We start from the raw sequence: 12,337 nt of genomic DNA, 5'->3' as shown, positions 1-12,337 counted from the left end.
CGGATTAGCGTGGAAGATTTGGCCTGGATCTTCCTGACATTTGATCGCAACAAGACAGAGGAGCTTCGATACAGGCCGAAACTGCATCTTGGAGTGTGGTCTCCAATAGCCGTCGAAATATGGCATCTCCCTTCCTAACACCGAGCTCCTCCTCCCAGCTCGACCAGCTTGCGCTGCTGCATCTCCGCCGAGACTCGACGATCCCGACCATCCTCCGCCTACATGACGACGGGAACCTTGGATACAAAGAGGGCAACGTCACAAACACACGATTCGGCTCCTTCCCGCATAGCACACTCTTCGATCAGCCTTGGGGATCGCAGATCAAAGCCTCCAAGGTAGACACAGGCTCCCGAGGCCGGCCCCCGCGCCAGCAGAAGAAGCGCAAAGCAACTGAGCTCGAGGAGTCAGCCAGCGGCACCCCCGGCGGCGACGACGACGCCGACAGCAACAAGCCCACACATAGCAAAGCTGTCGCAGCCTCCAGTGGCTTCCTCCACATCCTCTGCCCGACCCCCGAACTTTGGACCGCCTCTCTACCCCATCGGACGCAGGTCGTCTACACCCCAGACTACAGCTACATCCTCCACCGTCTCGGCGTCCGGCCAGGTTCCACCATCATTGAAGCGGGCGCCGGTAGCGGCTCCTTCACACACGCCTCCGCGCGCGCCGTCTTCAACGGATACCCCTCGACATCAGCAGACAGCACAACACCATCAAAGCGGCGCCGCAACGGCAAAGTATGCAGCTTCGAATTCCACGCGCAGCGCGCAGGCAAAGTCCGCGAAGAACTCATCGAGCACGGCCTCGATTCCCTTGTCCAAGTCACGCACCGCGACGTCTATCAGGACGGGTTCCTCCTCAATGACCCTACAACAGGCAAACCCTCCACCTCCCCCAAGGCTAACGCCGTCTTCCTCGACCTCCCCGCCCCCTGGCTCGCCCTCAAACACCTCGTCCGCAACCCGCCCTCCGGCGCCGAGTCCCCGCTCGACCCCTCAACAGCCGTCCACATCTGCACGTTCTCGCCATGCATGGAACAAGTCCAGCGAACCATCAGCGCGCTGCGCCAGCACTCGTGGCTGCATATTAGCATGGTCGAGCTCCAACATAAGCGCATCGAAGTGAAGCGCGAAAAGACGGGACTCGAGTACGAGGGGGTCCGTAGCGCAAACGTCTTCCCGCGGAACGTCGAAGACGCCGTGCAGAAGATGCGTGTCGTCGAAGAGCGCTCTGTCCGATTCCGAGAATCCCTCGGCCAAGACGATGGCGCACAGAGTGATAACGAAAACTCCGCCGCCGCCAATCAGCAGAATACATCGGATGACACAGACCTCCCGATATTTATACCGTCGAATTTCAACGAGGGTATCCCGGCACACGCCCAGGGCCGTCTTGTGCACCGCTCCGAGCCAGATATCAAAACACATACCTCATATCTTGTGTTTGCGGTTCTACCGCGTGAGTGGAGTGAGGAGGATGAGCGGCAATGTGTGGAGAAGTGGCCGAGTCAGAATGTGGCAGATTCAGCGCAGCAGCCGAAGGGGAAAAGTAAGAAGCAGCTGAGAAGAGAGGCTAAGGCGCAAGAGAAGGCGCAGGAGCTGGCAGAGAAGGAGAAGGAGAGTGAGGTGAAGACGGAGGCACAAGTGCAGCTTGAGGAGGTATGAGCTGTATCTGTGTACTGGTATATTGATTAGAAAGACGAAGACATGAACATGAGCTTCTTCGAGCCATCTTGAGAGTGATACGTGCACTTGAGCGGCATTTATGCGGGTATATGGCAAGGGCTGTAGCTGGTGTAAATGCATCATAAATGCGATATGTGTCTATCTATATACAGCATGTGTGGGATATCTCATAAGTGCATGGTTGAGCACTGTGGTTTCGGATGAGTAGGGTCATGAAAGGGCTTGGTTGACAAAGTAGTTAGGGGAAGACCTGGCGAAGGAGGAGCAGTTATAGACAGAAAGCATGCCCACAAGAGAACATCTGCAGACGAAGAGTATAAGGGTCATTGCTTTCATAGATTGTTCTCCGCCTTGAACTTATCCCACGCTTCGTTCAAGATTCCAAAAACAGCTCCGGCAATCATACGCTGCTCTGTCGTAGCATTGGTGGGGATCTAAGGAATTTTAGGTTAGCCAGATTATGCTACAGGCGCAGAAAAACAAGCGTACCTTGTCCGGATGCACTTTGGCAATGCCCTTCATATATTGAATCTTGACCTTGCTCGGCATAATCAGCTCAGACATGTTGATCTTCTTCCAGTTTGCCTCCGGCCACAGGACGGTATCCAGACTAGCCAGGAGTGCACGCAGGTTATCTTGCTTTCCGCCCTTCCAAGCTGTCAGACGTGCATCGACACTGTCGGTCAACGCAAATTTCTCCTCGTCATTTCTCTCGGCAGCCTGGTTCGCCTCTCGTAGGCGGTTGACGGCCTCGAATGACAACGCAGATTTGGATGAGCCACCCTGTAGATCATCTAGTGCAGAAGTTTTCTTCTTTGGTGCCGGCGCCGGGGGCTGTCTGGCCGGTGCTGAGGGTTTCGAAGCGGGCTTGCTGATTCCAGCGGCTTTCTCGCAACGGGTGCGGCCCTGGATACTCGTGCTTCCACCGTGGCCAGCCTCGACAGCTAGTTTCCACACGTGTGCAGCCTCAGCCCATTTCTCCAGCTGCTCCAGAGCTTCCGCTTTGCGCATTAAGGCCTTGCCATAGAAATCTTTCATCGGTTTCTGGGGCTCTCCGTTGCCGAGGTCAATGCTTTCTGCATCGCCCTTGGCAGGGCCGATTAGGTCTAGAACAGAGTCTGCCTCACTGACTGCTACTTTCGCTTCGCCAACCTTCAGAGCCGTCATGGCACGGTTGCTGCGGATGATTATAACGATAGGATGTTTGTCGGGTAGTCCTGTGAGTGCGCTCGTGAAAGACTCATGGGCGACAGCATAGTCGCCTCTCTTGTATGCTTCTGCTGCCTTTATTCTGTGAGCGTGTACAGAGGCAAGCGCTTCCTTTGAGACCTGAGGTATGACTCGAGGGGGAGCTTTAGGCCGCGAAGGTAGAGGTTTAGACGCCGGTGGAGGCCGCGAGGGCCGGGCAGTTGATGGCGGAGGCGTGGGTCTTGCGGCGGGGGTAGGAGCTAGAGCTGAAGAATCAAACAGGTCGACACCTTGGCTTGGGGCTGGTTGGGGAGATGCGGCGGGAACAGGCCTTTTTCGTCGGGCAGGGCTAACATATGCTTGGGCAGATTGCTCTTCGACTGCGAACTTCGATAAACGGGGCTTTGCATCTCGCAGCTCAGGTGTAGGCAGCTCTCGCATAAAGGCAGGTTGTTGCATACGGCTTTCACTAATAGGCGGTTCCTGGCGCCGAGGCCCACTCCCAGCGCGGGTAGGTGGCGCATCGTCCATCCGTGTCGGTTTACGAGACGGGCGAGGCGGACCGCTCGATTCGAGCAGAAGCGCCTCGTCTGTAAAATCAGTCCGGGCAGGCTGAGGCTGAGAGCGTTCTTGAGGAAATGGTTCGGGAACAGAATGATCTTTGAGCCACCGCGGCTGGTTCGGATCGTGATCTGTGTTAAACTCATTGACAACCTGTTGGACCCTTTTGCTGCCGCTCTTCCACAGTGAGTTACCAAACTTCAACAAGTTGTTGCCAAAGGCCGCAGCCACTTGTGACGGATCTTTCTCTGCAGACGCTGGTGACTGCGTTTCGTTTCGGCTCCGCGATGAGCTAGAACGCTCAGGCTGCATCCACGAGGGCACATCACGGTCCGGCCTCTGGCCCCGATCTCGGCTCTGGGCTGACTGATTGGGCCGGCGATCGCTGGGAGTCGATCGATTCTGCGATCTTTGCCGGGACTCCTCGTGAGCTTGGGTAAGAAGCAAGCTGACGGCCGATTGAACATCAGTACCAGACGATGTCATCTTCAGCGCCTGGCTTGCTTTGTCGGCCTGGAATCCCATATCGACAAGTTCCGCAATGGCATGATCGACCCCGTTCGCGGGTTTCGGAGAGCGGGCAGGACTTTCGGACACAGGTGACTTCTTCGGAGGCTCTGGTCGAGGAATTTCGGACACGGGCTTGCCCAGCATGCCCAGGAAATCGTCATCGTCCGCTTGGGTAGGCTGCGGCGCGGGTTGCGACTTTGGCTTCAACTGATTAAGCCCAAACGGATCATCATCATCTATGAAAGTCATGTCGTTTCTCTGTTGCGTCGAAGCAGGTTCATTGTTCGCACGTTGCGGTCCGCCGAACGGAACTTGCGGGGAAGGACTGGCGCTTGGGACTGGGAAGTGGGTAGATGCGTCCACTGGGGCTGAAGCATTGAAGGCTGCTAGAAGATCATCCTCATCAGGTGATGACGCCCCTTGCCTAGAAGGGATTGCGCTTGCTCCTGCAGCTCTATTACTCCCTCCCTTCTCGAACGTGTCCCAGAATTGCGCATTCTGACCCCCATACTGTGTCTCGTACCGCGCGCGGTTCTCTGCCTCCTTCCTGGCCTTCTCCTCTTGTAATCTCTTCTGCTGTTCTTGTAGAGAAAGGTTCTTATTTGGATTCGCTGATCCAAAAGACACTAGGTTGGCAAAGCTATCTCCGCTGGGAGTTGCTGGCTTCGATGGGGGGTTCGACGGCCCGGAGGAGGTAGAAAGGGGAGTGGATCGTCCAGAAGCGCCATTGCGTCTCACGGAGGATAACAAAAGGCCCGAGTTCATCGGCGGAGGTTTTCGGTTATCATTTGAGGTGTTGGAGTTCCAACTAAGGCCGTTCAAATCGTCCATTGTGAATGTGTCTATAGTGGTGACAACTAGATGTGTGGACAGTTAGGCACCCCACGAGCCAAAGGAATACTTGACATTAGCTCACCATGAAGCGTCGACCCGTCGCATAAGTAAATAGGTCGTCTATGGTTAGGAAAGCAGCATTTATAGCATCAATAAGAAAGAGCGCCAATCAACAAAGGCTCAAGTGAATGTCAATGGTTCCCCTGGAGCGCCATGGAGCAGCGTCTGTGGCTAGTGGGCGCATGGCTGCCTTGTGACCGCCACAGTCGATGGACTATTCTGCCCGACTCTGTTGACCGCCTAGCTTTCAGATCAGATCACATGTTGTGCGTGGCCTTTGGAAGAAAAATCGTGGGCCTTTTGCAGAGCAGGTTTAAACATTGGAAGCAAAGTCACTATACCTAATTTGGCTATAGAGTCTGAGAGCCCTAGACTTGGACAGCGCGTTAATCCTAATCTCAACGTGGAGAATCAAGTAGCCAGAGTCTGCAAGCTGAACAGTCTGAGTGAGTAAGTTCCCTCTTCAAAGATTTTCTCATTCGCTTCCCACCGCATAATACATAGGCGCGGGTTTTCATACTATAACCTGAGACATTAGTTGTTGGCAGAAGAAATTAGGGTTAAATATACTAGCTACATCCTTCCCCATTCCTCTAATGTCGCAATCATGACCTATCAACACTGGTACTCCTCTCGTCTCTGCTGATCATCTTGTCGCTGGTATGCGATCTGGTTTTCTAACGCGTGCTACACACTATCAACAGCCGAGTACTTTCAGGATAATGATGACATCGACTATAGTGAAGTACACGAAAGTCCCAAATCATCAGCCCAGCATTGCACTGCAGACTGTGAAGAAGGTAGGAAAAAAAAACCCATCACTCCGCGTAAGTAGGCCCTTAAAGAACGCAGGGACACTGAACACTGTAACATTGTGCAATGCTGTGCGCGTCAACCGATAGTCGTTCTCGAGTCGTTCATTGAACCATGATTGCCAGTCATTCACATCAGTCGTTTGATTATTGGTGACGATGGGCGCATTGTAGTCATGCCCCATCATATGCATAGGGTATGACAATCTTCCCGGAGGGTTCCCATCTCCATATAAAACGTCTTTCCTGATTCTGACCTGGATAGTGTGCCAAAAGAATAGCAGTGACATTAGGATAATCTGCAAATGGCAAGACATTTTTACTCCAAGGTCCCGTAGAGTGAGTATCAACCATCGTGTTGCTGCGAGCATTAGCGTCGCTTTCCACAACTTGGGTACCATTCCAGCCTAAATGGAGAGTTTCACGGTCAATGGCCTCTCGTGTCCAGCTCTTCAGAAAAACCAAGCAGACATCTAGGCCTCGGTAAGACCATAGACTAGTCACATCAGACTCGGCAATCAACATATTAGTTAACCGGGATTCGACAACTGTTCCAACCTGCCCTGGACGAGCCTTGATCGCCTCCTGCGGGGTGACAAGATCCGTAAATCTGGCCGCGCCAGAACCACCGCAAACTGCGTACGTGCCATACTCGAGACTGTCTGGGGACCCTCACCGGCAGCATTACCGAGAATTCCAATATACCTAGGCGCATGGAGGTGTAGTGCGTTATTGTTCTTGAGCAAGACCATAGACAGGCAGCATGTCTCCGAATAATCTCGGCTTTCTCGAACGTTCGAACCAAGGTGTCCTGCGTAATATTCCAGTCTCGGATCAAACTGCTTTGGTTGGGAAACGTGTTGAGAAAGGTGGATGACGCATCAACCATTGGGTAATCTTCATCCGGATGAAGGTAAAAGTACGAAGTCATGATTCTCGGGACATGTCATCCTGGTTTCCTCCAAACTGCCATTGCCCACCTCAGTGGGGATGGATCAACCAAACAGACAATATTCTTTCAAGTTCAGGAATAGCCATCCTATTATATCTGCTGGTCTCCGGCATGTCCATGGTCGTTCCTGCTTCTGCAGCATCAATCCCAGCATAGAGAGCATACTAGTCAGCTACAACATAGCCCTAAAAGCCAAGCTCCTCCTTTAGGGTACAATCAAGCAGTTTGGAATTCTGGCACGCATGTGAGCCATTCAGCCTTTAAAAGGAGCGCATAACGGAAGATACTCCAGCTCGAAGAGTATTTGCAAAAGGCCACGAATAGAGCTCGTTAGATACTGAGTTAGAGAGAAGTGACACGGGGAAAATGAGGTATTTCATGCTAGCGCCAGTTCTTCGCTTGCGACCCAGTTTTATTGGTGCTCTCGCAGGGAAACGTTCACCAAACCAAGTGGGTTGGCCAGGGAATGTGGTTGTTGTGGGCGTATGCCATACTTAACATGCAGGGGGAGACAGTAAACGGGACGCGTACTTCACGATTGGAGGTTTAGCTGCGAAGGATAGTTGTCAAAGCAATGAAAAGCCGGAGTCAAAAGATTGCCGTTCATTGTTCTCTGTTTTGGACAGGGACAGTGAGGGACTACACTGTCTAGGCTCTAGAGATTGGACTGCGCCATACCCTCAAATTCAAGCTGGCGTTAACGCTAGTTCATCGAGTTCTGAACCCTCTGATTATCCTCCCGTCTCTCTGCACCCGGAGCCTGGCAGTTCTTGACAGCCCCGCTCGCCATCCGTAATGATGGCTCCGCAGCCTCCGCTTTGCTATACCGCGAGGAGTTGGCAATGTCACAACCTTGAATGCATAACCCACCGGAATTGACCTCAGCATTGGTCTCGGTATTTCGGCTTGGCATAGACCTTGGCATGCTTACTTGCCCAAGAAAGGGCACGAAGGACGGCGTCGAAGACGCAGCGAGCCTTGACGGCCTAGCAAGAATAGAAGTGCGGGCAATGCCTCGCCTATCAACCGGCTTACCACGACCCCGATGTCTAGACATCAAATCAAGAATGGCGGAGCTGGCATACTGAGCGCGGTCATACCAAGTGCAGGCCACGACAGCAAATCGAGGCTGACGCGTACCATTGTGAGTTCATATAAAGCTCTGTGCTCAAATTGGGGATGTAGTACGAAGCGGCCGAGGCGGTTGGTTGCCCTGAGCAAGTTATAAACCGCTGGATCCTCCTTTTTCCGGAGTATTATCTTAGAAACGGACCAGGTTCGAGTCGCTTGCTTGCCTCGTCAAGAATAGCTTCGATGCGGAACGCTACGCTACCGCTGAATGCTACCATGCGAGGAGTTGTTTGGCAAGAACAGCCACGAAATGTTGCTGTCGTCAACCTACCAATGACAACAATCCAGCACCCAACTGATGCAATTGTTCGAATAGCCGCTGCGAGCATCTGCGGTACGGATCTTCACACCTACCGAGGGCATTATGGCAGTCAAACCCCGCCCTGGCCCATGGGCCATGAAACAAATGGGCCGGATTTTCGGAGATGGGGAACCTGTTTGTACCCTGCAAGTCGGAGACGCCGTTGTTGTTTCGGACATTGTTCATCAAACTCAAATTATGGGGAAAGACTCTGTGACCTATCCGTTTGGCATGGGTCCGGATCGTGGAGGTCTTCGTGGATGCCAGAGTGAGCATACACCGCTGATACACGGACTGTGGCTTGCATCTTTCTCGCCCGCGCCGATGCTGACAGTGACTTTTGCGCCGATAGGCGAGTACCTGCCTGTTCCGTACGGAGAGGCCACCTATTTCGTCTTTGCCTTCAACTCCACCAGGGATACGAGTTAGTACCTGTTTCTCTCCGACGTTTTTGCCACCGGGTGGAGGGCGCTTGAGTTTGCGGGATTCGTGCCAGGTGACACACATTGCTGTTTTTGGTGCTGGTCCTGTAGGGCTTCTTGCAGCGTACTCGGCATTTCTTCGCGGCACATTGCGCGTTTATGTTGTCAATTCGGTTTCAGAGCGTTTAGGCATTACTGAGTTTCTCGGTACCGTTCAGATGAACTTTGTCAACAGGGACGCGGTAGAAGAGACCCTCCGTCATGAGCCGAAAGGTGTTGCTTGTAGTGCCGACTGTGTCGGGATAGAAGCCGTCAATGTAACAATCCACTTGGACCAAGGCATTGTCCTCCGAACAACGATCATCGTAGCCGCTACTGGTGGGGTGTTGGTGCCGTATGGATCTAGGCCAATGTCCACGAGTGTCTAGACGTCCCTCTGGCTGATCGCATCCGCAACCATGTCCCTTTCCCGCTGGGTACAACTTTCTCGAAATCGCTCTCATACCGGGCCGGTGCCGTTGATCCGCTGGATGCTGCTCCTGAACTGTTGCAACTGATACCAAGTAGACAAGCGGATCCGAGCTTCATCATCACTAGCCAGATCGATGTTGAGGAAACACCGGACCCTTATTCGTGGTTTGACAGACGACTGGAAACCAAGGTTATCATTCGATTTTCATGATGGTGTTTTGGTAGGCGATATTGGAGTATCAGGTGGGAGGATGATGATGCGCTCGTGCTTCCATGTGTTGAATTTCCCTGTTAGCTTTTGGCGTGTTGTTCTCTAGAGTTTTGTCACCCCCTGATGCCCAGGACAGGAAGGAAGAATGTACACTTGTGTCGCTAGTAAAGACAGTTATACGTCCCGACGAAGCAGTAATTGCATTATCAGGTTATGGTATTTATACTTAAATGACGTTCCGTACATTGAAACCACACCCTGCCTATAGACGCAGGCGCTGTATGCATCTTGCATGATTGTTATAATCCGCATTGGCTTGATGCTCGGGATTGTTGAGACTGATGACGGAAATTGTTTTGTTATCTTGAACGATCGCGCTTCGGCGGATCAGGCAGAAACATGGAATGGTTGTTGCTGGACTTCCACGGAAGAATAGAAGATCTCGTTAGCTGCCATCAATTTCTCTGGAGAAGACGCAAGCTCCAGGCGAGCATTAAGAGCCTCGAGGACATGCACAGCGACACGTAACAAAATAATCACCCAAGAGCAAACTCAAGCGGGAGTCCCAAGAGACAAAGCTGCTTGACGGTTGGCCATAATCACTCCAGCGAACTGGTTAGTTGATAGAAGGGACGCGCTGACGAGCAGTGCGGGCACTATAGAGAGGCATATCCAGATTGATCAACCTGAACCATCACGGCTTTACCTAGTAGTTCGACCGCCCTCGCCAGTCGACCCACCAATCCCAAGTCACCGGGCGGGGAAAGAGAGCGAGGAAGCCCAGTATCGGGATAACCAGCCTTGTAGCACAAGTATTTCACCAATCTCAAGCCGACAGAACAGTAGGAACTCGAAAATGGCGACCGAAGGCTGAAGAAACAGGGAATTTCAAAAGACCACGCACTGCGGTGCCGAGAGGCACACTGGAGGTTTCCTCCCAGAAACGCTAGACCCTGATCAGGTTACTCGCTCTCAGTGCAGCCGAACGACAGAGGACTCAAAACGTACTTTTGACTTCCAGCAGACTTACTCCTCTTATCACACACATCATCCTCGAGGGACCGCGGAGGCGCAGCTACTCCGGAGTCCGAATACCCTCAAGGCTCAAGAGATCATCAACGACCGGAGTAGGTAACTGTCGCGCTGACAGCAGGAGATGATAATCCAGATCACTGCGAAATATGTCGCATAGCCAGACAAAGGCAGAACCGGAAGAACTAAATTCTAGAATGTGACGCGCCATGGTACCACTTTGCACTCGAGCATCAATGGACCGTCCGCTGTTCCGATCCAAGGCCAAGAATCATCGAACACACACCAAACACTATCTCCAAAACCATCTCCGCAAATCTCCTCTTCCCGTCAGGCCTGGCTCCTGGCTTGATGGTGGAGACACGCGTCTTCTTCACCCGCATATCGGTTCATCCCTTTGTTGTACACTTCGATGAAGAGTGGGCCCAGCATCTCTCAGCACTTTCGGATCACATACGCCAGCTTTCTAATCATATTGGTGTGCTAGGACGCAGATTACCATTCTCAAGCATGGTCGATGCTCGAGCAGACGGCCGTCCTCTCCAGTTCAGGGGTGAGGCAGGTGAACAAGGGTCTTGCAGCCCAATCTAACTATATACTACCCGAAGAAACACCGACCGGAGAGTTCTGGTCCGCCTTCGTGGGCATTGAAGTGACCCGACTCAAAGTCTGAAACCAAGTATAAACTCGAACCTTGTGCCTGCGACTGCGTCCAAAACGACGTCGTCCATGATCTCAAGTTGCTTTCGCAACCAATGGTGCAGGTCGTCGGTTGGCGCCCGAAAGCGTGAAATGGCCGCGAAGGGCGCGGAGACTGCGCCCGTTAGTCCCGGTGGAGACAACCATCAATTGTCCAATGTCAACCATTATTTTCCTCTCTGCCCAGGCCGTGCATTCTGGTTGCTGCCCAGGTGAGTCCTGACTGGTCTGAGGGGTCAAACTTTAAAGATGAAACCGCCCAAGTCGACCCAGCAGTCCGGCCAGGGCAATGTCTCCCGCATTAGTGCGTCCGCCAGCAGGTTGATGTTTAGACGGGGGAGCGCGGACATTGATCCCCAAGAAAGTGATTCCTCCATGCTATAGCCAAGGATCGAAGAAACGGAGCAGAAGGACGGGTGTCGGGAATCCCGGTGGAGTTCTCACCAGCAATTACATCCATCGCATATCAATCCTTCTTTCGTCTCCCGTGCTGTCAACGGTACAAGTTTCCGGACAGGAGCTCGCTAAGGGTGGGCCCACTGATGCTTTCTCAGAGTGAAGGTTTTTGCGAGGGATTTTTGCTTTCTGTTGGATTCGTTGGAAAAGCGAGATGCTCAGTGCTCACTGCACAGTGCACTGATGCAGACTAAATGATAACCCGACTCTGTACGAGAAAACACATGGTGTCCACCTTGGCAAAGCACAGGCAGAGCAAGAAACTCTATCGCCCTCGTGCATACAATAGCGCCAACTAGTAACAATCTGTGCTCAATGCCCTTATTATGGAGTCGGCGACTGGGTTCTATACGGACACCCGGAGTAATTAGGGGCGGGTACTATAGGCATGGAATAGAACCTTCAATTTCCATGTGCCTTGCATGATGACATGTGCGGTGGGGAGAGATGACATCTCCCAGCTCGCTCCCTCGAGAATCCTCATCATATCGCAGAGTCGGAGCATCCGATTCTAGATCCATAATTGCAGGTTCAGTGCGCACAATCCTGGCGGCATCTGTGCCAGAATTTCCGCACAGGGACTAGACCACACGAACATCAGGCGCTAGGAAATTGGACAGACTCCAAGCTCCCCACCTCCCGACTCCGAGACTGGACCACTCGACGAGTTATATCCGCCTCGAAGGGCCCGAAATGGAGACCTCTCGCGGGTCTTTAGACAACGACGGAGTACTTTGAAGAGCGTTAGTAACTTAGTAAACCTCCTTTTCGCCTCGCGACTCAACTGCAGTTCCCGGCCACCCCCGCTCCAGCTTATTTGTTGCTGCTCAGGTACCACGGTTCCAGAGGCCCTCCTCTTTCTCCTCCTCTTTTCTCCTCGATACTTTCAGACCCTTTTCACACGCTTCCTTTCTTCTCGCTACCTCAAGGGGCCGACTAGAATCAAATCTTCAGATCATCAGAACATGGGCAAACAATAGAAAACGAGTCCCGCAACAAAGAAAAAGAA

The 12,337-nt window shown here is 52.7% G+C and overlaps 3 protein-coding genes across 3 annotated transcripts; 2 read left to right on the top strand and 1 right to left on the bottom strand.

The window, feature by feature from the left end:
- Positions 1–52: 52 nt before the first annotated feature.
- trm61 (tRNA 1-methyladenosine methyltransferase subunit GCD14) lies at positions 53–1,899 on the top strand. Its single transcript, XM_071036056.1, has one exon. It carries the CDS (start codon positions 120–122, stop codon positions 1,665–1,667), a length of 1,548 nt encoding a protein of 515 aa, XP_070904625.1. The 5' UTR covers positions 53–119; the 3' UTR covers positions 1,668–1,899.
- Positions 1,844–4,993, bottom strand: BJX68DRAFT_117746 (UBA/TS-N domain protein). The gene is made up of 3 exons (XM_071036055.1): positions 4,864–4,993; positions 2,178–4,804; positions 1,844–2,122 (listed from the first exon to the last, which is right to left on the bottom strand). Exons 2-3 carry the CDS (start codon positions 4,776–4,778, stop codon positions 2,021–2,023), a joined length of 2,703 nt encoding a protein of 900 aa, XP_070904624.1. The 5' UTR covers positions 4,779–4,804; positions 4,864–4,993; the 3' UTR covers positions 1,844–2,020.
- A 3,107-nt stretch (positions 4,994–8,100) lies between these two features.
- BJX68DRAFT_262112 (uncharacterized protein) lies at positions 8,101–9,141 on the top strand (the record flags this gene model as incomplete). Its single annotated transcript, XM_071044368.1, has 3 exons — positions 8,101–8,461; positions 8,571–8,837; positions 8,888–9,141. The coding sequence occupies 3 exons, from the start codon at positions 8,101–8,103 to the stop codon at positions 9,139–9,141; spliced, it is 882 nt and encodes a 293-aa protein (XP_070904623.1).
- Between the last annotated feature and the right edge of the window lie 3,196 nt (positions 9,142–12,337).

This window comes from Aspergillus pseudodeflectus (assembly GCF_044049435.1).
Source record: "Aspergillus pseudodeflectus strain CBS 756.74 chromosome Unknown BJX68scaffold_3, whole genome shotgun sequence".
Classification (NCBI taxonomy): Eukaryota; Fungi; Ascomycota; class Eurotiomycetes; order Eurotiales; family Aspergillaceae; genus Aspergillus; species Aspergillus pseudodeflectus.
This window is presented reverse-complemented; position numbering and strand designations above follow the sequence as displayed.

What these genes read in the sequence shown, in the direction of transcription:
- trm61 (XM_071036056.1), top strand. Translation starts at nt 120, where the DNA reads ATGGCATCTCCCTTCCTAACACCGAGCTCCTCCTCCCAGCTCGACCAG.
- BJX68DRAFT_117746 (XM_071036055.1), bottom strand. Translation starts at nt 4,778, where the DNA reads ATGGACGATTTGAACGGCCTTAGTTGGAACTCCAACACCTCAAATGAT. An exon ending in CCAAAGTGCATCCGGACAAG is followed by an intron (nt 2,123 to 2,177) that starts GTACGCTTGTTT and finishes AAAATTCCTTAG; the next exon opens with ATCCCCACCAATGCTACGAC.